Genomic DNA, 25,070 nt, shown 5'->3' on the forward strand with positions numbered 1-25,070 from the left:
ACCATCACAGTGTAATCCTCCTTTTGGTAAATCTAATTAGGTGATTAAAAATCAATTTGCACATCATGTCACTAACACAATCCCTAGCTGCTGTTAAATAACCCCATTGATCCTATTGCAGACTTACGCAACCCCCTTGATCCTATATATACATATTTTAAGCTTGCAGACTTACACAAACTTCCAACCCTCCATTCTTGCAACTAAACAACAGCACTAAAAAACTATTATCTGCCCCTTTGTTTTTGTAGTAGATTCCTTTCACGGGCCTGTTGTTTCCTAAGTCTTCTCCAGTAGGTTTTGTCATCAGAAGACAAAGTGCTTAGATCCGCAGGAGGATCAGTCAGTTTCCATAACCATTCTGGATATTCATCATCCGTCTTTAAGACAGGATCCTCACCAGTTTTCATGTAGTTGGCTCCTTTGCATGTGGTATCTTTGCTTGTATCTTGTAGTTGTTGTACCTCAGTCTTATGACGTTTGTCGGCTCCTTTCTTGGCTGAACATGAACAAACAGAGCTAGAGAATTGAGCTTCTACACGTTGCTGTATAGATGCATTGTTTATACAATTTACTCTTTAGATTTTACGAGAAGTCACATATGCATGGACACACACACACACACACACACACACACACACACACACACACACACACACACACACACACACACACACAGGCTAATGCCTTGCCATAATAATACGAGTAAGTCTAGAGTAAAGATTCGCCAATGGTAGAGCAGACCAACCTTTTGCAAATGAGCGGCAGACAACACGTTTAGATGCCGCCGGTAAAACAAATCGATACAACAGTAACCGTGACAATAAACAGAATTCACTCTGGTGAACAGAAACAACAGTTTGACGTACGCTGAGCATGACACGCAGGTTAAGTTATCCGGGACCTATCTTTGCGGTCACGTGCTTTAGTATGATTGCGGTTCACGCAGGTTACAATTTTCTTCGTTTCGTTCCCAACTTCCAGACTTATAGCTGTTTTCTTAAAGGGGCCGGCTATCACGCGTACGTTACAGACTACATTTCTGTATGCAAACGTGCTTGTCGTGAGGCAAGGAGACTCTAAAAGTTTGCATGGTACAAGTGCTCGTGTAGGTGATTTAGCTATTGTGACAGGGACTACAAGCTTTGGTAGAAGGCAGTGCACTGACTGGTGCCTGCAGGGCAATTGAAGTTTTGGAGGTACAGCTGGCACACGTGTTGCTGTAAATGGTACTAGGTATAAATTGAAAGAGTACGCGCATGCGTGAAATAACTTAGCAAAAACTTAATTATTAATATCAACACGAGAAACATTATCGCTGTGAACTGTATATTCTACATGATGCAATAAATTATTGGGATTTGAGTTGTTGCAATCATTCGGATATAATTATACTGAAGGCACTCTAGACCAAGTCAGTGGATAACATTGGCTGAATTCTCATATGTTAAATTCATGTTTATAATTAACCTTCAAGTTGTTTGTGTCATCTGCTTAATTAACTGGCAAAAAATTTTTGATTGATTTTATTTCAGTTGAACAAGAAGTCATGTAAGCTTTAACATTTGTTATTGGTAAGTGCAGGATGTGAGCTAGCTAGATCATCTTTTCTGGCTATGTTGTAATTAGCAATACCAGACAGTAGTTCAATACAGTGTATTACTGTAATACATTGTGTGAGTCTGGTTCAACACTCAGGCCAGACCAACTAAATTTTTTTATGCTTGGATATTTGGACATAAAACCTAGACAAACCGATTGAAACTAAAATAAAAAGTAATGATCATGTGACAATTTTAGCATGTGCAGTTTCATTTTGCAACATACAAATGTGAGATAACAACATGGACACTAAAACAAAAAATGCTGCAGAACAGTTGCTTGACCACATGCACTGTTAACACTTGCGGAGGCATTAATATGTAGTCGTAGGATGTATATACTACCAAGTCATTTACAGCGAGCATGATATCATTGCGCATGCACACATTAAATTTTATTTTTATTTTTGCAATCTCAAAATGTACGGGACTGGCGAATTTGAGCATCAAGAAACGTAGTTGGTCTGGCACATTTTCTCTTATTAATTAAGAGTGTCCACAATCACTCGCATTTAAAAATGTCTACAATCACGTGCATATAGTGTATTGGAATATGTGGTGTATGTTGATATGTAGAATGACAGTTGCACTAATGCCGGTTTTGGCTCCAATTTGAACTTGGAAGGAAAAGTCGAGTGCGATGCAAGTATCATGACTGGCGACAGCAGTTTTGGAGCCATTGGAGCTGTAGCTGGTACGAATTCACTGATACTATTACAAACGCACGTTTTTGCATTTAAAAAATTGGCCACATCCTAAAATTATTTAATAGTTAATATGTGTCATCAAAATGATGTCTTTGATATATAATAGGTGTAAAGAATCCTATAAATGTTGCTGCCAAACTTCTGTTGGAAGAGAGGAAAGGCACAATGTCACTTGGCCGAGTGGCACCATTGTAATGTACGATTCTTGATATTTAAATGCTGGCAAGCTGACTTTTACTGGATTTGAAGGTTTCTAGTTGGAGATGGAGCTAGACAATATGCAAAATCCTACAGTCTAGAGATAATCAATCCATTGGACCTCATAACAGGTAGCTCTCTTGCATACAGTGCCAAAATGTTTTGGTTTGATATCGATATTATATGATGAGTGTCGTCAAGGAGACTCCATGAGTTGTTATTTGAAGTATAAGAAGGCATTAGATGCTGCAGAATCGATGTCCCAAAGTCCCGTGTATCATTGCAAACCTGATGGGTTTGCCGAGGTTTGCATTAGTTCGGCTGTTGCTGATGTTGTATGTACAGTATGTGTGTGGACGTGTGGTAGAGTGATCACCGACTTGATACTGTTGGTGCTGTATGTGTCGACAGTCACCACTGCATGAGTGCTGGCACGTCGAGTGGTGGAATTCTACTAAAACTGCCCGGACGTGTTGGTCAGGTAAACTCCACATGGCCAATGCTAATATACCGTGTGATATAAAGTTGATGATTGCTGCCCAGGCTGCTGTGTTTGGAAGTGGTTGTTGGGCAGTTAACCCTAATGACGATGACGACCATTTACCCGGTGTAGCTTGCAGTTCTACTGGCATCGGTGAGCAGCTTATAAAAGCTCTGATGGCAATGTCGTGTGCAAAGGCAGTTCGGAGAAAGTTGAGCAATGCATCTTGAGCTATTATCGTCTCATTGAAAATGATCTCTCTGTAGTTCACATAGTCCCACGGATGCACTGAAACATGCTTTTTCGGATGCTTTTGTAGGTAGGTGTGTGTTCGTTCATGCAAGTGAGATGGTTTATGTTTGGCTGATGTTTTGAGGACAATGTGACGATCACTTGAGCCAAGCCGGAGTGGTACTGTTGCAGTATGACTCTCCAGTAGCAGGTAACATGTTTGTATGATGCACGAGCACATCATGTTGTATTTCACTGTGTTGACTGCATGACAGAATTGCTGTGGATACACTCCACACAAACAATGTGCATTGGTTATATGTCCATTCAAGATACAAAACCAAAGGTGACTTGATAACAATTTCTCTACCACACCTTTGTGGCAAATTTTCTGCTACAGGCATTAATATCAAAAGGGAAAAAGGGGTCACTGACAATTGGTGGTGCAGTCAGACGTCTACAACCTTCATGTCTGCAATAGTCTTAATTGTAGTTTATTAAACAATAGTGCAAGTCATTTTCTATATTTCTGTGATGTAATGATTTTAATTATTTCATTGTTGAGACTGTTGCCCATGCCAATGTACACATAAGATTGTTCTGTGGTTCGTGGGAGACTTCTGAAATGAATAGAAGTAGCCAGTCTATCGGGCTCATACTGTACCTGTACGTGAGCTGTGTGAGCTCTCTGAATGGTCCAAAATCCCGTCCGTGATTGTGTGCATGATATAAACCATAGATACCAAATGGCATCTATCACCCTGTGTCAAACTGCTGAGATACTCTACTGTATTGCTACTTGCGCTATTCATTGGCATGTTTCAAATTGGTGTTGCCAGCAACGTTCTTTGCAGGTCTGACTCTTCTAATCTATCTAGTTTTGCTCAGTTGTCTTTATCACTCTGTAATGTATATGTCATGTGCAAAGCGCGGATACGGACAAACCGTGGCTAGGGTTAGAGTTAGAGTTAGGGTTATTGTTAGGGTTGCATGGTTTGTATTGGTAATCCATAGTTGGTACAGGCAATCCATGGATTGTACCAGGCAATTCATGGATTGTCCAAATCTATGCTTTGTGCACAACATATACACACTGTTCTGCAGGCTCTAGTTAGTGAGTCTGTTGTATCTGTCTACCGGTCTATTCAGTAGTCCACTTACAATCTGCCTGTCTATGTGTAATAGCTGTGCCATTCAAAAAATGTACAGCATGCACCACCCAGCTAAATTGTGTGTTCTTGCAGGGGCATTAATCTCAAAACCAAACTTGCCCCAATTCTCGATACAGCCAGACCTCATTATTCCGACGACGTTTGTCCTGCTGGTTTCTGTTGGACTAACATGACTGTCGGATTATCCGTACAAATCCGCAGTGAAACACATAAATTGGTTTCACGTGTACATTCGTCAGAAAGTGAAGGTGTCGGATTATCGCAAGGTTGTCCCCAGCATACAAAAGGCACAGCGCTCCGCCATGCTTTGCTGCATGAGTAGGCAGTGATTAGCTAATGGGACTTGTATTTGAAGACCAATTAGGACAAAGACTGTCGTATGATATAAACTTAATTGTAATACAAGTACTCAAAGATCAACATGCAGTGGTTGTCAGCACCGCCCACTATATGTCAGATCTGATTGTAACATGCAAAAGAGTTCTGTAGATTCTAGCCCTTAATCCTGTCCTATGTACTAGGTTCTCAGCTTATTGAGGTCTGGAAATTTTCCACAGGCTGTGAGGCTTAATATAGCTATCATGTGGTCAAGAACAGTGAACTAAGACAGAGGGAAACTTTCTTTAAAAATAAACCACTCTTCCTTTTTGGCCTGAGCATTCCATGACAACAGTTGTGGTCATGGAATGTCAGTGTAAGCAAACCTGCATCAAAGCTTTCATGGGGCGACATCCGTAAAATCGAAATGTGCATGACCAATCCTTTTGTGCAGCCGTGGTCATAACAATTGCCGCGGGACCTTACAAAACTCTTGGGGACACCCTGTATCGGCTGTCAGAATAACAAGGTCTGACTGTACCCATGCTCTTTAAACTTCAGTAGATCTGGATGCTGTTTACATTGTGTTGAATAAGCACAAAGACAATACATGCCATTGATGACATGATGCTCTTGTTTAGCCGTGTCTGTGTACCTAGCCTAATCCACATAATCACCACCTCACTCTTCAGCCCTTTCTCTGGTCATGGAGCTGCAATGGACATTTACGCTCTGAATTTCCTTCATAATCACTATCATCGTCGTGTACGGTTCATGTTGCATGACATTATGATAGAAAATAACAAATGTCAGTTGTCCAAAACATTGGTCAAGCACTACAAATGCAAGCAGTCTACCAGCTAATACAGACAACACAATACCAACACATAGTTTTATCTCAGACAATAAAGTTGCAAGTTCCCATGATAACATTTCTATATGTATGGACATGCAAGAAAGTCATCCATAGTATTTAGATTCTAGTCTGTATTGTGGAGTACGTCAGTCTCCCATATTCCAGTCAAAGGATTGTACGCCATTTTCCACACTGTTTTCTGTGACTGACCGCATACAAAATTATTGTCTAGCTCCAGTGGAATCTCTCCGTAGTGTCCATGGAAATGGACACGAATTGTTGCATTGCATGCTGCTCCTATAATTAAGTCATGCACATTTCGTCTTTTTGTATGAATGGTTTAAGGCTCATGTGTGACTGTACCTTGTACTGCTTTAAATTCCAGCTCAATTGGTTCTGATTTGACTTTCAGATGTGTTTTCAGAACGGCATTTTTCTTTGAAAATATAGCCACTTCTATTTCCTACAATGTATAGACTTCTAATACTCAAACTTCAAAGCTGCATACACTGCGTGGACCAACTTGAATAAATGAGTATGGAATGTCTGATGATTCGTCCAGCCCATTGATGCTGACAACATACCTCCCATGTTCCTGAGACGGCTTGCTTGTAAACTGCAGCCGTCTTGGAACTTTGAATGGTGGGATTTCAAACTGGAGTTTCTAAAGATTTCGACGCAACATAATTTGGACAGCTAGACAGCAATACAGATATGTTCACACCTTGGCTATTCCGACCATAACATCATCGCACTTTGCATGGATTACCAACGAAGCACAATCATCCAGAGGTGTTTGCTGCAAACTAAACAAACACACAGTCTCTGCACAATGGCAGAAATCGATGAGATGAGGAGTACCAACTTGCAAATAACTAGCTTTCCCTGTTTGGCCACTTCTTTAGGAACAAGAGCAGCAGGAGTAACTCGAAGACTGGAACCCAAGACAATGCAGAGATCAGCCTGCGTGGATAAAGAACAAATAAGTTATTGACAATTTTTTTAAGTTTGAGTTGTTCGTTTGCTGGAGACCTTTATTGCATGTGAGAATGCCTTTCTCAGCTCGTTCTCAGGAACGTTTTCTCTAAAGTTGATGATTGAATCCATCAGTCTGCCATTACAATCCGGATCGTCACACTGTCGACCTGTCACATGATTAAACACTCCGAATGCAGTCCTATTAGAAAGTGTTCAAAAATTGGTACTCTTGTGAAGCGATATACATATGACATACTACCTTGTTTCAAAGTCTCTAAGATACTGTCGATTGCACTTCTCACATGTCTCTAAATTCATGTTGCCGTGCAATTCGGCAATTTCCTCTGCAGAAATTCCGCTGCGACGATGCAGACCATCTACATTCTGAGACACCGTTGCTTTTACTAGCTCTTTCTTATGCATCTCAACAATTGCCATGTGTGCTGCCGATGGAATAGCCTAGAAACAGACACAAATGGTATACACAAAATATAGACGAGGACCAACGGCTTAATAATATCTACCTTCAACATGTTAACTGTTTTTGCAGTTGCAGGTCGTGCTGCTAGATTCGCACGTAACTCCCAGACTCCAGGTCCGGTTTCCAAGACAGTGTTCATGCCACTTCGAAAGTCAGGAATTCCTGTGCTGTATGATCATATAACACAATAAAGTCATGCTACAAAAACCTTAGAGAAGCGGGCAGACCTTGTGCTGATCCCAGCTCCTGTGAAGAAAATCACATGCTTACTGCATTGGATCCACTTAGCAAGTAACTCAAGCTTTCTAAATAGAACAAACAACAAATGTAACTCTTTGGTATCCAAATTGACTGATAAAATACAAGAATTCTTTATTATTCACTTTTCTAAATCTTCTGGGTTCTCAAAGAACTCTCTTTTGTCTTCCTCCTCTTTTATTGCTGTGCTGGCACCAGTGGGTGCAGGTTGTGATCCTGAGTTATGGTTGCAATGTGGTACACCGACCACAGGCAACTGGTGCTCAATAGTCTGCATGAATCATATACACGTCTTGACACACAAAGACACAACACACAAACACACACACACACACACACACACACACACACACACACACACACACACACACACACACACACACACACACACTGGACTACAGTTGCATTTGGTCGCAAGCAAACAACCCAAACAACAGACCTGTGTAGGTTTCAATTGACTCTTGACGTCCAGAAGAGCATCAGCAGTTACAAATGATTCAGGAATGTTCACAGGTGCTTCTGGAGGCGAGTGGGACGCTCCACTGAATTCAGGTGTTGCATCACTTTTAGCTTTAGCACTACCCGCTGCAGTGGCTGGACCAACCTTGATTGACTCTTCTACTAGGTTGCTCAGTCGTTCTTTCACTAAATGTTCAAAAATGTATGGATGAGTAACAATTGTAACAATCTATTTATACATGTACAGTCATTTACTGCATTCAGCTCTCCTATCTGCTTCTTCCTTCTTTGCTGCGGTTGTTGGATATCCAACCCCCTCTATATATCCAAATCAGAATTGAGCTATTTATATATGTATGTAAATAAACTTTGTGATTTGCCATTTTTCTGTTTACCTCTGACTACAGCATCAACGGTAAATTTGTCTCCAGCCCAGCAAGACACAAACTGCTGACTTGGGTCGCTTCCTGCGGGAAGGTCAAGAGAATATGATGCCTCTGATGCAGAACGACACACGACTTTGACATTCTTTGTATTGAGCAGATAGATTGCTTTCATCTGAAAATACAACGGTTAGTAGTTTGCAAACGGCAGATATGCCTCACATCCCGTCTTAGCTGTTAATAAAAATTAATCAATAATTATATGTCTGTATTAGACTAACCATCTGTTTATTTATATGTTTGTCCATATTTTGTTTGTCTGTCTGTCTGCCTGTGTGTCTGCCTGCATGCCTGTCTGTCTGCCTGTCAGTCTGTCTGTCTCTCCCTTTATTGCATCTATTGATATACCTGAGTTCTCACATTCCTTAACACCAATCGAAAGTCATCACACGATTCAATAGTAAGAGTCGGCAAACTCATGCCAGGAGCTACTATCAATCTAGTATGACTGCTTTTCATTACATCCTACCAAACAAATTTCAGAACCCAAATGCATTTAGTTCTTACAGCAGAATTTAACCACTTACAACAGTCCCAGACATTAAACCATCATTTAGCAAAATCTCCACTTCATCACAGCTATCTGTTATATAAGAAGGAAACAATGATTTGCAACTGAATTATATTGACTGAGGTAATGTGAACATATAGTTTTGATTGGTTACACTAAATCAAACTACTGTCGATCGGTTTAGCTTTACTTATTTACCTGCTGCATTGGGCTGATGTTATCGCATTAATTAATTATATCAAGACACTTTTGAAGACACCAATAGGTGTGATGTTTTGATCAACTGTATGCTACTCAATGCTTCTGTCATTGTCATACTCGTCAAGCAATAAACGCAAGTAGGATATACCCTGAAAGAAGAAATTTGTGCGGGAGAAAAAATCGTGCGATTTTGTGCGATCACAAGCCCATCGCACACAATAAATTTCACATATATTTTTCCTTGCGCATGATCTTATTGCACATGGCCTTATTGTCGCACAAATTAATTCCGCACAAGTAGTGATGTTTCTAGAAAAAACAATTTTTCTCCAGCACAAATTTCTTCTTTCAGGGTACTTAATTGCATCACCTGTCATTTTGGCTATAACAATTGCACCAGCCCTTGTGCATAAGTCATAGAGAAAATTGCAATGTGTTATAGTGGAAATTATATTGTCAATGTGTAGTTTCAAAATCAGTTTGGTTGAAAGTTGGCCAACGTCGATAACCTAGCTGGCCACTTAATTTGTCAAGCACCAGATACAGCAAGCGAAAATTAATCATCATGCATTGGGAGTAAGCCATGATTACTTACTCAAGAGGAGTTAGTTAATTGTTTAATTAACAGAACACTTTCTAGACAGCCAGAAAGGCTATAAATTATCACTTACTAGCAAAGGAATTAGACAACTACCAATGAATTGAAATTTAGAAAGCGTACCAACAATGAGTTTTGCAGTTTTGTCCGGCAACGTCACGGTGCACTGACGGCACTTGTACAAATAGACGACTTCATTCTTCTTGGCGCTCACCACAAGTTGCTCTCCGACCCTTTCTTCCTATATTCAAGTGCAATGAAGGCAATTAATTAGCGGAGGGATGGTGCCAAATTCACGCAACGTGCGCTAGCTACGTACTATACAAATCTACAAGACTGACTCAGTGTGCCTACCAGCAGTTGCTTCGAACGGCTAAAGATGCTTGACATAGCTCTCTTGGACTTGGTGCAGTGAGTATCGTTCTGTCCTGTCCTGTGCCTTTATAGACTCTCCACCTTCGTCATTCCTTTATGCTGTCCAATTTATACGAGCCCCCGGTTGTAGTGTTGCAGCATGTTGGTACCCGGATGTGATTACGTTAGAACGCCAAGTTGGCAATAATTGTCATAGGCTATTATTGTTTCATGCTTAATTAAATTAAGATTGGAATAGCAGTGGGCCTGCGGATGCACAAACAGTTGTTTGTGCAAACTTTGCAAATAGCTACAATCCTAGCTAGCTAACAATTAATTAATTAATTAAGACAATTAGTCATGCAAGCTGGTCTCGTGTATCCACGAATTCGAACTGATGACGGAGCTCTAGCATGACAATACTAGAGAGTTAGTAAGCAATTGGTCACGTAGGTCTTCTTGGCCTAGGTATCCATGCAAAAAATAAAGCAGTAAGGTCTCCTTGGCATGCGAGTAGATCCAGATATATCGACCAACTGATGAGAGAGAGCACGGCGGGTCACATCATAACAGAACTAGAGATGAAAATAGACAAGACAGAATATTAATCCTGGACAATCTTTATCTTTAGCTCTGTGACTATAGACTGATCTGCTGCAATCAGTTGTCAGACTGCAATTAATTGTTTCAACTACAAGCACGTCAAGTACAGGATACACAACGAGATGAGCCATGCCATTTTTCCCTCAGCACAACAAGACTAAATGTATTATTAATTAATCATATATAGACATGCTACACAGCAAAAAGACAGGAAACCAACTGTGGTGTTAGTTCAGTTCGTTTTATCAATGTTGTCAGTTTCTATGTGACATGGATAGCGTCGAGAATTTGTGGGGGCACTGTGACCCATAGCCCTGGTTCGGTCACCTATGCACATTCGATATCCAGTAATCCTCTACCATACAAGAAATCGGTGGTAGCTACAAAAACATGCATCTTCTAGCCCAGAAAGACGCAACTGGTTTCCATTCTATATCAAATGTATTAGCTGGTAGTACTCAAAGTAGGCATAAACATAGTAATGTACAAACGCATTCAAGGACATTGTCAGTTTACAGCAAGCAATACTGTACGGTACACAACACAATAAACCTACCAGTAGCGAGTCTTGCAACAGACCAGGGTCAGCTTGCAAGTGTATATTCTACGTAGAGTGTCACACAATTTCTATCCTAGAAAATGTATGGAATTGCAATATTAGATCTATTTTTTGACCTATACCAAAGTATTTTGTTATATATACATTCCTGTGGCTGCTACATACACTAACTTTGTCTGAAGACAAGTCAGCATGGTTGCAATCACTGAAGTCTCTAGAGTCCCCTTTATATTTCCAGTTTGATGTATTTGAATGCCGTAACTTCTTGGTATCTTTATCTATACATGCTTCTGCAGTTATCCTCTGTAGACTCAGCTTGTGTTAAATGAGAAATGTCCTATCCACTATAACTGCAAACTACATGAGCTATATGCCTACATACCTCACATGATTGGTTTTAAATACTTTCTGTAAGAAACAAATTGACAAGAAAAAGGGGCATTTCACAATGTGCACATGTGTAGCTTTCAATTCCAAACAATGAAAGCATAACACACTCACACACTCACTCTCTCTCTCTCTCTCTCACACACACACACACACACACACACACACACACACACATGCACACACACGCACACACACACATGTGCACAGCACAAACCAAAGATCAAATCAGTGGGTAAGTTCAATAATTGTAATTTAAATATGTTGATATTTACGGGCGTAACATTTCAGTCACTATGCTGTGTTTACCAGTTACATATCTTTGATGCAAAGAACTTCTCCAAAACTACTGCACACTGATAGTAGTCAGTATCTGAATCATTGTATGTCATGCAGTTGTTTAACATCCGTGTCACATCTGCTACAAATAGTTTTCGACTCACATAGTAGCCAGACCTTATTCGTTGTCCAATGGTTTGTAAATCTAACAGATAACCACTCAGACAGGTGTAAACACAAAGGTCTAAACACTACATTTACCCATTGGAAATCGTATGATGTCATAGTAGTCTGGAACTTCTTCTCTATCTACAGGTCTACGGAATGGCCAAGAACGTGGATGACTCTAAGGAAATATATTAGTTGATGTAAATATTGACACATAATTATAACTCTACTGATTAACAACAACATTAGAAAAGATAGTATTAATTAAGATGTCTGACCACAGTACTGGGTCTCCACTAGTCACACTCAACATAAATCGTTTACATAAATAGATCTTCTGGTAACATAAAAGATTACATTCTGTTTGAATTTGCAAATAATCTCCAGAGTAGCCATAAATAAAAGATATATAGCAAGACAAAATAAATAAATAAATACATAAGGCAATAACTAAAAGTTCATAATAAAAAATAAATATTAATAAATAAATAAATAAATAAATAAATGATTGAATAAATAGAATCACCTTTTTGTCAGTTTAGTTCATACTAAGCCACAGTATACTACGTATAACCTGCTACTCCAGCAAGTTGATGCTATTATAGAGGCTTCATACATACCACAGCAAAGAAATTAAGGCAACACAAGCCCAAGCCAGACATTTAGTACTACACGTTAAGTCACAGATGACAGACAGACATAGATATAGTGATAGACAATCAGACAGTTTTCAGTTATGTTGCACTCAAAACACAAGTGATGTTGCCTGTGTGGAGTACAGTATGTCCAGACAACCTTGTTCATTGAACACTCACAAACACCATTTGCCGACAAGTCTAAAGAAAAACTTTGTATTATATTCTCACCTTGACCTCATTGAACATTTGTCTGATACGTGATTGCAAAGCTGCAGGCTCTTCACCCACATATTCAGTGCTACAGTTTTTCAAAAGTGAAACACCCAAATACAATTATACAATTTCTATCTAAATACTATATAATACCTGTGACTATCAGGAGGCTTCCAACCTGACTCCACTACAAGAAACACGTCAAATTTTACCACATCAGCTCAATTATCAACTACATAAACTCACAAACACCAGGAATGCTCTCAATTGGTATCTTTCGAACTTTGTGTTTGAAGCATGTCAGACCAGGATAAACTTTCTTCTTTGACCGCTTCTTCTCAATCAGTTCATGCAAAACCTGACAGTCAATAAATACATTCAACGTGTTTCATTGAGCAAATGGGTCCAGCCAGCTAGTGTAACAAGACCGCACAAAATTATTCATTGGGTCACCTCCTTTTGTCGTCTTATAATGATAGATAGTTGTGTGTGTGGAATAGCAGGGTTCAATTCACACTAGGTAATCACAAGGAAACAATGCTACAGACAGACAGATCAACTTGATTCATATCACAAGGCTCACTTCCATCAAAGTAGCCCCATCGTATTCTTTTATGTAACCATAATATGTAGCTTTGGGTAATTTTATTTCCCTTGAAAAGCCCTAACATAAAATTGAAAACCAACAGTTTTCTGTACTGTGTGTGTGTGTGTGTGTGTGTGTGTGTGTGTGTGTGTGTGTGTGTGTGTGTGTGTGTGCGTGTGTGTGTGTACCTGCTTCTTGAAGTACCCAATGGCATACTCATCAGCATAAGTCAGAAAATGGTACACCCCATATCTAATGCTGTAGTCTTTCAAGTGATTCATCATGTGTGTACCATACCCCTGAGAACAATGAATATTAAAACTATCAGTAAATGTGAATTCCTACAAACACTGTCGCGATCGACATAATGACTTATCAAACTCTATTAGCATATAACTAGAGTATTTTACCAAACAATTCCCCACCGATTAGTTCCCTCTCCTGAATAATTCCCTTATCTCAAATACAGTAGATCTCCGCCATGCTGATATGAGTCCCATGCTAATACATGTAAAAAAACTACACAGGTGAAATTCCGCTAAAGATGTGCTTACTATTGCATCATCGCAATGCATGTGGCATGATCTACAAAGCCAGAGACTGAGCAACAAGACTGTTCCTCTTCAGGACCTTGTAAGAGATGATATATAGCTAAAGATCTAATACATGATTTGCTGTCATCATTCCTCTAGACAGCACACTAATGCAATAGCCTTGCAGAGGTTGGTGTTAATCCAAATCCATGGTGGAAAGAGTTGCACAAACTGGAGATCATGTGACCTACTGGAACAAACACTAAAGATGATGAACAACTGCTGGTAATATTTGTGTAAGTATTGGTAACTCTGATACTAACAGTGACTCACGGGTGTTCTAGATGTAGTAAGTCAGGTTAGTAACTTAAGAATTAGTAACTGAGAGGAGTTGTAAATACTTGATAGAGACCTCATTTTGATGCTGATTTTGCCCATCTACTAGATCAATTCTATTATACCTGGCAACGTTCTAAAGTCTCTAGTGTCAACGTCGTATACGAGCTGTTGTAAAACAAAGCCACCAGAATCCATGAGATTATTCCCTTCTCGACTAATTCCTCCTCTCAAATAATTCTCCCTTGGCAGCACCAAAGAAATAATTCCGAGAAAATTGTTTGGTGAAATACGGTAGATTAGATTTGGAAGAACATACATATGTAAACTAAAAGATACAAAGTCAGGCTGATACAACAAAAATACACCAAACACTCATGACTTGTGCACACTGTGATATAATTTGTACTGTGCCCCAGGACAAGACACGTATAACCTACAAATCTAATGTTGAAAACTATTTTGAACAAACTCAATGATTGATTAAACAGTATTTCTGCGCATTTAGCTGCATGCCGGTGTAAGCGATGATTACCAGAAACTTGCTTGTCAAACTCTGGTAACGATACCGGCATGCTGGTAATGGCGAGGGAGCAACTACACATACGTGGTAATTCTACTACAAGCGCACGCCGTAATTTGATTCGTTGATCTAGACTGCAGCTTCCCCAAAGCCCAGCTACAAAAGAGAAGAGTTGAACAGCCAGAAGGTACGAGAATGGATCTTTGCAGTGTGGCAGAAGATTGATACACAATCGAAAAAGCTAGCGGTAATACACATGTACGATGAGCTTGGTGGAACAAAACAAAATTTGCCAAGCAGGGAAAGCGGAGTGTGTCGTCAGTGCGTACAGGATCAGGTTTGAACAAGTAAAAGAACACACAGGGTTGACATATAGAGAAGAGAGGAAGATGATGAAAAAGAGGAGGATGACGACAGAGAAAATCAAGCATTATAGGGTAGATTAGATACTACAGCTAGATGAAAAAGTATACGTGCTAGTGTTTATTTTGTTAGTTCAATCAATATCTAAGAACGGATGCAGCACAGATCTATGGGTCCTGTCTACAGGGAGGTTGGTCATATCACCTCTCTTTCTCCGGCATGCCGATATACCCCGAGGTATACCAGCACTCTGGTAATCCCTGGCTTAAACAGGCATGCAGCTAAATGCGCGGAAATACAGTAGATTCAGGAGAGTGCAAAGTCATACAAATACATCAATGTTTAATTAATTAACGTGATTCGTGTTCTACAACACAAGCGTTCCATTCCATCAGTAATCTAATTACCTTGACTTGTTCATTTGATGACACGGCACAGAAGACAATTTCGGAAAAGCCTTGACTGAGAAAGGTGCGAAAGCATATCCCTCCCACAACATTGTTTTCCTTGATCAACACCATTGATCGATGTTTCCTAACACCAACAAGAGCATTCTAGAGCACTACTCTGAGCACAGCAGCACTGTAAGCTAGTGCAGCAATAGAAGCATGTGCAGTGTTAGCATGTGCAATAGCAACAACACAATAAGCGTAGCCGACAAAAATCTACGATTTGTAGAGCTCGTGGAAATGCCCAGCACTTTTATAGCAGAAAAGTCATTCTTTCAACTTCAAGATCTCACGGTCTGTAGAGACAGACAGACAATGCACGAAGAAACTCATTACTTTACAGACTTGCACCTGTGTGCAAGGTAACAAATCATCAAACACAAGAAGCAACACACATGTACAAACTACAAGATGTACATTATGCTTGAATGACTCACGTGTCAAAAACAAGCCGAGTAATGTACTCCTGAGGCATGCGAGGCAACTGACGTGCAAACACATTCCTGAGTTGAATTAGCCACACAAGATGCTGCCGACGATCCACCTCCTGTCGTGGCACCGGCAGAAGACCAGAAGAATTTCCAATGATACGAAAAGAAATAATACTATGTCTCTCCTCTTCTCTTGCCAAATCATCCCGAGCTGTTTGAGCTCCATTCCCTGAGGACTAAACCAAACAAAGCACATACACACAATAAAAAATCAAGCACACATAACGGCACTGAAAGAATGACAACTTCTGGTCCAAGCAACTCATCAGGATCACTTGTTGTAGAGATGACCTTAGCCAAGATGCATGAAGTTTCATTGTCCATGCCTACGGGAATAGCATACACAGTCATTCACACAACATTGAATATTTGACTTTAGACCCCACTATCGAGTCTCATTCGTTTGCTAGGTGACACAATTTCAGGTGAGATGCTACACTCCTTGTTGTGCTCTTCTAATCCTTTAGTCAATACATCTTCTATAATGTGATTACCTATTAGAAATGAATTCATTTTGAAAGACTGTAGTTGGTAATGATACCTTCATTTCCTTCGGTCAGTGAAACATCCAATATACTTGTAGATGGTGCAAGTTGTAAGGTTTCAGGCAGGGTCGCATTGGTAGCTGATGAGACACTTGTAGCTGCAATCAATATACATATCATTACAGATAACCAACTAACACAACTAAGATGTTGTAAAGCAAAAATTGTCATTTGCATTTAACTTTAGAAATTTCCTTTTTCGTTGTGGTTTCATATAAAAGCCTCTATGACTAACCATTTTCTCAATTAGAAGCAAATTACGACACTATTCTACAGATATTTTCAGAAACCATGCATCTCCACAGACTGATGCCAACCATACCAGGATCCGACACATTGAGACTTGACGAAGGCAATGACACATCCACCTGAGACACTTCTTCATTGAGTTCTAATGCCCCAAGATCTCTCAAATCTTCATGTAATCTACCAAGGCCAACATTGTCATTAAACACAGATGAGTCACCAGCTAGTAGCTCATCAATGTCTAAGTCAGGAAGCGAACCAAATGAATCAGCTGACTGCAGAGACAAATTCAGCAAGTCGTTGCTGTCATTCAGGACATCAACTAGGTGATCTTCACTACCCAATTCCTCTTGATGTACTACACCAGACCTGCTACCATGACTCTGATCTTCTAACAGAATATCGGCAAGAGCTGTCTGTTCCTGTGGTAAAGCATCCAAACTTGCCCTGTCTATGACGCTATTGTCTTCCTCTGGCATTATCTCTGTAAAATGCACAGATGTTGGTTGATAGTCTGGTTTCCACACCTGAGAATGATCACTAAGCACTTCTTGCTTGAACTCTTCAAGAAATCTAAATGGAGACAGAGGCTTATCACATGAACGTGGCATTCAACCTCAAGTCTAGGTTACTTGGGAAAAGTTGCAAGCATAACAGGCCGATTGTCATGCGAGGTGAACCGTCCAGACTGCAGTTGAATAATTATTTGCTCACACAAGAAGGGAAATATGGCTTTGATAAATGTGCGACCAAACAAGTGTGAAGACTCCCGTGATGGGAGAGAAACACAGGACATAGGAACAATGCACCAACAGAGCCACCTAAAACATCAAGTGATTCTTATCAGCAATTAAATAGAAACACTTCTATTTGCTTGCTTGCCCAGTCAGAGAACAAGATCACTAATCATTAAACTCTAATCACATGCACACTCATGCATATGCACATGTACAAGTGAGAATGCGCATACATGCACACGTTCATGCATATGAACACACCCACACACACACACACACACACACACACACACACACACACACACACACCCACCCACACACACACACACACACACATGCACACACACACACACACACATGCACACACACACACACACACACACACACACACACACACAGGTCTCCTTACTTTTCATACATTGACTTATATGCAGCTTCATCAATGGGATCAGCGTGTTGTAAATACTTTATGGGAGGCTCAAGTTTCCAGCGATTTACAAAAAACAGAAACATCTTAGCAACACTAGAGATGATTTGGTTCTGAGGTAGAGGCAAGTAGCCATACTTCTCGCTTAAAAAATTACGAACAGCCTGTACACAAAATCCAGTATTCACAAAGACAAATTTATAATAATTCTGAGTAAACCAAAAAACATTTGTGTTTGTACAGTTTTCTGTGTGTGTGTGTGTGTGTGTGTGTGTGTGTGTGTGTGTGCACGTGTGTGTGTGTGCACGTGTGTGTGTGTGTGTGTGTGTGTGTGTGTGTGTGTGTGTGTGTGTGTGTGTGTACATGCACGTGTGTGCATCTGCACGTGAACACCCCCCTAATCAGCAATGATTCGTTAATTAATATATTACATCTACTTTGTATCAACATCAACATTTCAGTTTATATGAAAAGACAATAGTTATCTACCTCTTGTCACTATGCACTATGTTCGTGTGTTTTGAAACTTCATGATCTATTCAGACACGTCCCGTAGCTATCAAAGCAAGCCAATAACGCCATCGAGGACATCTCCCCTTCAATGTAGTGTCAACATCACAAGGCCCAATCAATGCTGTTTAAGCATGTATCACATGTAGAGTGTTTAAAATCAATAAGAACAAATGCCAGCAGCACGCCTAAGTCTCTACACCTCCCTTCCTCCTTGAGTTATAAAGCCATCCAACCAGACTAAAGCTGCCCAAGACACTTAACCTTGTCTAAATATCAAGTTATATGCACAAATAGCAGTTGTGCGTGTTGCATTCAGTATATTCATTTCTTTCATCTCATTGATTCGCAAACTCATCCTCAGATTCATAGCCCAGACTTACAACTGGAAATGGTAATTTAAAATATTAATTTTAAGCAAACAGGTACGAAATAAAGTGACACATACAAAACGTGCATGCTAATGAAATAAAGAGAAATCAAGCACATCAAATACATACTGAATTACAAATAAACACATGGCTTCACTCACAGTGTCTATTGTTGGTGTTTCAAACGGTGGCAATCCCGTCATGCTTTCCAGTGATACTCCTGTCTGTTGTTGACTCAGACATTTCCTGAGCAACTGCAAAATGCTACTGTGTACCTTGTGTGTAAAGCTATCTTCGCATCGTTGAAGCACAATGGCAACTGCCTCAACGTCCGAAACCAAAAAGAACAGTTCGTTCAATTTCCTTTCATTTACACTTGCTAGGTGAGCCAAATGCAGTTCTACAGAATGAGCACACTGACGACAAGGATCATCCATTTTCACAGAGACTGCTTGTTTTCTTGAAGTGCTACAAGGTTTCCAACCAGGACAGTTGCATACCTGTTCACCAGTACAAAAAAAGCATAATTAATAACTGTACTGCAAAGTTGTGCCAATACTAGTAATTGAAACTGTGTTTACACCCTCATTTCCCACAATAGATCTGTCACAAAGCATTATAATACAAATTTAAATGTCATTTCCTTCTAAGCACACTACCAGTAAATCATCTAAAATTGTACAAAGCAACTGTTGTTTTCCATGACTACAAAGTCCTCAACATTGCTAAAATAGTCTGTAATTGTCAGTGTTCTCCCCAGAAATCCTAGAAGGCACAGCAAGATACTCCTTGAAGTGAGTGTTTACTAATGCCACGCCCACTGATGCCCTTCGTTTCCTTTCAACAATGTTTCCACAGGTGTTTATAATCTTTGAGAACGTTGCTTGTGAAGAAAGACTGAATAGGCTAGTTCTCTGCAATGCTGACATGATTCACATGCACTTAATTGGCACGTATGTGCAGTACTTGTACGTGAACACCAGGTGCAAAGTGTGATAAGTGGCTGCATGAGTGAGTGTGCACAGTGTTTGTTAATTAGATGCCACCTCCGTCTTACTCTCAGTAACTTACGTCCAGGTTCTAGATGATCTAAACAACCTATTCCAAATGCAAAGCTTCCTTGAAAGAATACTGAAGTAAGGAGAATAATCACATAAAGCAATGTAAATGTTGCTCCTGATACAAAATGTTAGGCTTCTGGTCAAAAGCAATTAATTGCAAACAGATAAGTTTCAATGTTTAGATCCAATAAGACCCGACAATTGCAAACCTGAATTAGACTGTTCTGATAAAAAAACTCTTTTCATGAAAGTTGGTGGTTGTGATGGCAGTTCATCCATTGTCTGTGGTTGCCATGTAGCAATGCATATACTAGTCCGTGATTGGACCGCAGAAAGGGTGTGGGACATTCTTGACAGATACGTGACCTCCATTCACATACACAGTTACGCAGAGCAGAAGTGAGTAAAGCCTTTTGAGTACTCTATTCGTAAGTCACGTGGCTCTTACAAAGTCCTGTTTCTTATGGCTCATAGCTGAAATTACTTGACATACAGCAATACATTACCAAGTATGCGTGTACATATACTATATGAGTCATAGAAAGCCGTACCATATGCTATTCCTATGTGCCCTTACAGTATCTGGTATGCCAGTATATGTTTAAGCTCACTGAAGCAGTCTCATTCAATCCAGTTTCCTGATACCAAAATCCAGTAAACAAGTTTGAGTGCGACCAAACAAATGCAGCTTGCAAAAGCAAAGAATGTCATAATTATCACAAATTGTGTTGTCAAGCTTCTTTTAATGTTTTCCTGATAAATAAGTTTACAAGTAATAAATAAAACAGTTTGTGAACTGAATAACTTGCAACCAGGTTTTAAAGGGGACGGTGTGATGCAAGGCGCTTGTTTAGATTCCCATATTAGCCACTAGTCTGGTGGGCATGCACAGACTGCAGACCATATGGTTAAGTTGACACTTTTGCCATCCAAACGCAGATGCAGCTCAGATAAAGTCTGTCGCTGCAAAGAAAATTTTGAAGATGACCAATATTAGAGAAAGATATTAGTGACAGGTTTTAAAAGAGATCATATGCGATCAACATAAAGACGTAAACTATTCAACCCATTCAATCCCTTGTTTGCTTCCAACTAACGTTATGTCATGATGACGCCCACCGAACAAACCAAAGTCGCAATCAAAATATTGCTATACACAGTTCAGAAGTGATCTTTCCTATGTACTTAATTTGCACTTGTTTCTATGATGTACTAACAGTAGGCTTGGAAAGGAATGCTCGACATAGAAACATTTGTGAGCTGTAGTTGATTGCAGCAACTGAAATGCCACGAGTTTCAAGTTTTGAAGACAGGGTGTTTCAAATATAAAATCTATACTACTGTGGGGCTTCTCCGCAAAGCAGCACCAACATGAAAACTAAAGCATTTAAAGTGTTCTATTAATAACTGAAATAAAAATTAAACACTTTAATAATATTAATTAATTCATATGCTATTTCAGGCTGCATAAGTTTTAGATAAGAGAAAAGGTTAGTTTACTTGTTTTGCCTGTAGACAAAAAAATTTTACCGTAGAGATGTGTTACCTTGCACTGGCTGTGATGACTAAGTCGTTCCAGTTTCTTCTCTCTTGTGTACGATTCGAGTTGCTTTTTCTTTTGAGCCACTTTCTGTAATCGAGATAGCTTCTTAGGGCTATTCGAATCATTGTATCCTAACACTGAAGTTTCAACAGCAGTCGAACTTCTGGAGATTTCTAGATATGCGCTCTCCATGTTAGAACATACGGGACGTTACAATGATGACGTAACGCAAAATTTTACTAAAATCATTTAGTAATTTTTTACGACATAAAAATTAATTGACTTGGTATCTATGTTTGTGACAATGCTCTTCGTTGCTTAGAAGTAAATCCCTCGCTAGCGATAAAATCAAGACTTGCTAACGTGTGCAGCACCATTGATTTCAATCTCAACCTGTCTTGTAGTCGCAAGTATCTAGTTTTCTTAGTAACAAACTGATGTCTTGTCTGCTTTGTACAGGTTGCTCACTTATTACAAAACCAACAAGGACTCTTTCATTGGTCACGTGACACGAGTAGGTCCTCTACATGGCAGAAAGCAGCACACCGTCAGCAAACGAGTCAGTGGAAGAAAAATTGCTTGAGGCACAGAATACTATTCAGGTTTTGAAAAACGAGTTAAAATCAACTCGCAGGTATAGTAAATTTAAAGGCATTATTATAGCCAAATTAGTTTAGGTTGATTGAGTACTAAAAGTTCCTAGAACATTAACTAGTGTGAATGCACAATGACGATAATACAGTTGTGCATTTCTAAACCTTTGAGCATGTTTATCTATAGCTATCGTGTGTAGAGATGAACTCAAGCAAGATATTTCTTAGCTTTAGAAATCTGGTAATCACATTTGGCATCATTAATGCCAACTAGGGTTTTGAACAAATTATGTCCAGCTTCTGTTATTGAACAGATGTTCTCGGCAATTTTATTGTAGCGTTAGGTGTCTACAGTACAATACATGCTTAATTAATTAGGTAGTTCTTTACCAGTTATGAGAATGCACTACTGTACAAGTAGAAACGAATTTACTCTTGCATATGCAGCATGGGTTATACAGTTGTGTGTGTGTGTGTGTGTGTGTGTGTGTGTGTGTGTGTGTGTGTGTGTGTGTGTGTGTGTGTGTGTGCATGCGTGCGTGCATGTGTGTGATCATGCTGTTTTACTCACTTGGCCATTAAAGCTATTGAGTTACAACATAGACTGGAATAAAAAATATTACTATGATGTGTTTGTATTAGCTCAATTTTGCAATGAAACCTTTGTTTGGTTTGTTGTAGTCTGTTTCTGTGATATTAGGCTATTTTTACAACTGAGAAAAGGCATAAGCACTGTTGGCATTGAATTTGCAGAGTTGGTTGTTTGATCTTCCTAACTCAAGAGCTGTAAAGAAATCATTACACACACACACACACACACACACACACACACACACACACACACACACACACACACACACACACACACACACACACACACACACACACACACATGCACGCACATCGGTAATTGAACAGGAAGTATAAATTATCAAATTACAATGCCTGTTTGACAACAATAAAGATTTTGCCAACATGTTACATGTGCCTATGAATTGAAGGCTTACTGCTTTGATCAACTGGTAATACCATTGTTGGTCATCTTGCTCAGTTTCTTTCGATGGCATTGCCAAGTGAAAATAGTGCACTTGTTATGTTATTACTGATTGAATGGACAAAGGCAAACTCTGCTTTTCTTGCTTGTAGACCAAGTTAGCTCTTAAATTTGCTGATTAGTGTGACTACGTAGATTGGTCTATTGGCGTTTGGTGCATGTAGTTGAGTAGTTTGAATCACCTTCAGCATTATAGATGTGTGTTTGTCTTGCAGGAAATTGGAAGCTGCAGAAGTGGCCAAACAGCATGTTGAACATTATGTTGAAAGTCTCAGAACAGAAGTTAGAGCATTAGGGGAGCAGCTGCAGAAGGCAAAGGGAGAATCATCACTGAAACGAGAGATACACATACAAGACGATTCTGAAAAGGAGGACGGAGAAATTGCTAGTGGTTAGTGGCAAAGTTTACGGTCTCATGTTGATGTCTAGCTGCTTACTTATGTATTTGCGTATGACTTTGTAGCATTTGCCTGTTTATTTGTTTGACTGTCTGCTCATTGTTTGTTTGTGTTTTTGTGTTTATGGATTTGTTGTCTTTGTGTTTGTTTGTAAGTCTTGTTTTTTACCTGTTTGACTGTCTGTCTGTCAGCATTTGTGCTTATTTATGTATTTCTTTATTTGTGTGTCTGTTTGTCTGCTTGTGTGTATGTTTGTTCACTCATCATGTCTGTCTTTTTTCTTGTCTGTCTGTTTGTTCGTCAGTCCAAGACCATGTATGTATTTAACTAAGTCATGAGTGCTGTCACATACAGATCATGCTACTCTTCATTTGTTCTCTGTCTGTCATCTTATCTTTCTCTTTTTGTTATTGAGTGTTTTGCATGTATTCATTTTGAAAGAACTTAATGTTGTTTTTTTGAATGTCAGATTCTCCTACTCCAGTTGAACTTACAGAAGCCTTGCTGGAGGAGGTCAGCTTTTGACTGCTAGTGTTACTGGTTGTTCTCCTCATAGTGTCATTCACAGAACACGACTGATGCTTTGAAAGCAGCTGCAGAAGCAGCCATTGAGAAGACTGGGTTTACTTATGATGACAGCAGTGGATGGTACTATGACTCTACAACGAACCTCTATTATGATCCTGTGGGCATTGTCTTATTATTTTGTGATATTTGCATTGCTTGTTCTATTTATTTATGAGTAGGCAAGTCATCTTTATTACAAATCAGACACCGGAACATACTATTCCTATGACTTAGAAACTCAGTCGTATCAGGTTCACTCACAAGTTCCGCCAGGTTTCACATTTTGCATTAGGTACTTGTATTTCTCTTATCTTTTTTGTGCTGTGTTTGCATGGTTAGATGCTTGGATTCCTTGCATCCGAGCAATTGTGACAGAATCTGAGAGTGTCAATATTGGAACTTTGGCTATGATCACAGTGGATGGAGGGACTATTGGACGGTGATTTTGTTGATGTTAACATCCTACACAAATAGTGATCTATTTAATATTTAGGGACAAGACTCGTAGCCATTGTCTACATGTGCCTGAGAAGACGATCAGTAAGGTAAACGTGTACTCTCACTTTTTGATTTACATTACTGTACTTGTGAACATGTACTTGCAAGTCTCATATAGAGATAACATTTGACTCAGAAACTAACACCTACAGCGTTAAAGATTTGGGCAGTCAAAATGGTACATTTTTGAATAATGTCAGACTAAGTGAAGTAAGCCCATAATGCACCAAAGGCAGAGATATATAGTAGAAGTGACCTGAGTAACTGTATGTTGCCTTAGGCAAAATGTGAAAGTGCTTTGCATCTATTGTCTCATGGTGACATATTGGCTATTGGTTCGACAAGCCTTGTCTTGCATATTCACCCAGGCAGTGAAACTTGTGATGGTTGTGAACCTGGGGAAGTTCAGTTGCTACTTCGGAATGGTGAGTGTCAAGCATATTACAGTAAGTACGGGCTATGGGCCAAAGTATAGATGTGCTTCGGTGAGGTATAGTTGTACAGTAGAATCTCGCTAATCCGAACAGCTCTGTACCACTGTCAGC

At 39.6% G+C, this 25,070-nt stretch overlaps 5 protein-coding genes across 6 annotated transcripts in view; 2 read left to right on the forward strand and 3 right to left on the reverse strand.

Annotated features, from left to right (window-relative positions):
• Nucleotides 1-17: 17 nt before the first annotated feature.
• On the reverse strand, nt 18-898 carry LOC134191747 (large ribosomal subunit protein mL54-like). The gene is made up of 2 exons (XM_062660363.1): nt 749-898; nt 18-499 (listed from the first exon to the last, which is right to left on the reverse strand). The coding sequence occupies exons 1-2, from the start codon at nt 876-878 to the stop codon at nt 228-230; spliced, it is 402 nt and encodes a 133-aa protein (XP_062516347.1). The 5' UTR covers nt 879-898; the 3' UTR covers nt 18-227.
• Nucleotides 899-930: 32 nt separating this feature from the next.
• Nucleotides 931-3,865, forward strand: LOC134192527 (threonine aspartase 1-like). The gene is made up of 13 exons (XM_062661264.1): nt 931-949; nt 1,007-1,068; nt 1,134-1,199; nt 2,178-2,295; nt 2,415-2,499; nt 2,558-2,637; nt 2,708-2,811; nt 2,874-2,987; nt 3,050-3,198; nt 3,254-3,306; nt 3,364-3,429; nt 3,494-3,564; nt 3,619-3,865. The coding sequence occupies exons 1-13, from the start codon at nt 931-933 to the stop codon at nt 3,697-3,699; spliced, it is 1,068 nt and encodes a 355-aa protein (XP_062517248.1). The 3' UTR covers nt 3,700-3,865.
• Nucleotides 3,866-5,446: 1,581 nt separating this feature from the next.
• LOC134192074 (uncharacterized) lies at nt 5,447-10,000 on the reverse strand. Of its 2 annotated transcripts, XM_062660756.1 has the most exons (17): nt 9,848-10,000; nt 9,617-9,734; nt 8,711-8,766; nt 8,532-8,648; nt 8,136-8,298; nt 7,996-8,058; nt 7,721-7,926; nt 7,407-7,552; nt 7,251-7,328; nt 7,067-7,190; nt 6,802-7,001; nt 6,597-6,741; nt 6,430-6,527; nt 6,289-6,370; nt 6,088-6,228; nt 5,928-6,027; nt 5,447-5,861 (listed from the first exon to the last, which is right to left on the reverse strand). In XM_062660756.1, exons 1-17 carry the CDS (start codon nt 9,881-9,883, stop codon nt 5,689-5,691), a joined length of 2,046 nt encoding a protein of 681 aa, XP_062516740.1. In that variant the 5' UTR covers nt 9,884-10,000; the 3' UTR covers nt 5,447-5,688. The 2 variants fall into 2 exon arrangements, with proteins under 2 accessions (XP_062516740.1, XP_062516741.1); XM_062660757.1 differs by lacking the exons at nt 8,532-8,648; nt 8,711-8,766; nt 9,848-10,000 and having other exon boundaries at nt 9,617-9,736.
• Nucleotides 10,001-11,634: 1,634 nt separating this feature from the next.
• LOC134191960 (histone acetyltransferase KAT2A-like) lies at nt 11,635-21,614 on the reverse strand. The gene is made up of 18 exons (XM_062660612.1): nt 21,419-21,614; nt 18,973-19,311; nt 17,913-18,094; nt 17,399-17,587; nt 16,843-17,339; nt 16,517-16,618; nt 16,362-16,454; nt 16,222-16,301; nt 15,922-16,151; nt 15,443-15,569; nt 13,469-13,579; nt 13,278-13,358; nt 13,148-13,210; nt 12,941-13,052; nt 12,848-12,881; nt 12,710-12,779; nt 11,937-12,021; nt 11,635-11,880 (listed from the first exon to the last, which is right to left on the reverse strand). The coding sequence occupies exons 1-18, from the start codon at nt 21,605-21,607 to the stop codon at nt 11,702-11,704; spliced, it is 2,763 nt and encodes a 920-aa protein (XP_062516596.1). The 5' UTR covers nt 21,608-21,614; the 3' UTR covers nt 11,635-11,701.
• Nucleotides 21,615-21,797: 183 nt separating this feature from the next.
• The window catches only part of LOC134192062 (angiogenic factor with G patch and FHA domains 1-like), a 6,996-nt gene continuing 3,723 nt past the window's right edge, over nt 21,798-25,070 (forward strand). Inside the window, exons 1-9 of the mRNA XM_062660741.1 lie at nt 21,798-22,049; nt 23,278-23,453; nt 23,930-23,973; nt 24,029-24,145; nt 24,207-24,300; nt 24,367-24,466; nt 24,521-24,572; nt 24,634-24,735; nt 24,806-24,950. Of these exons, the coding sequence (XP_062516725.1) occupies nt 21,943-22,049; nt 23,278-23,453; nt 23,930-23,973; nt 24,029-24,145; nt 24,207-24,300; nt 24,367-24,466; nt 24,521-24,572; nt 24,634-24,735; nt 24,806-24,950 (937 nt within the window). The 5' untranslated portion in view covers nt 21,798-21,942. The remainder of the gene's footprint in view (nt 22,050-23,277; nt 23,454-23,929; nt 23,974-24,028; nt 24,146-24,206; nt 24,301-24,366; nt 24,467-24,520; nt 24,573-24,633; nt 24,736-24,805; nt 24,951-25,070) is intronic.

The sequence above is a fragment of the Corticium candelabrum genome, chromosome 16 (assembly GCF_963422355.1).
Source record: "Corticium candelabrum chromosome 16, ooCorCand1.1, whole genome shotgun sequence".
Classification (NCBI taxonomy): Eukaryota; Metazoa; Porifera; class Homoscleromorpha; order Homosclerophorida; family Plakinidae; genus Corticium; species Corticium candelabrum.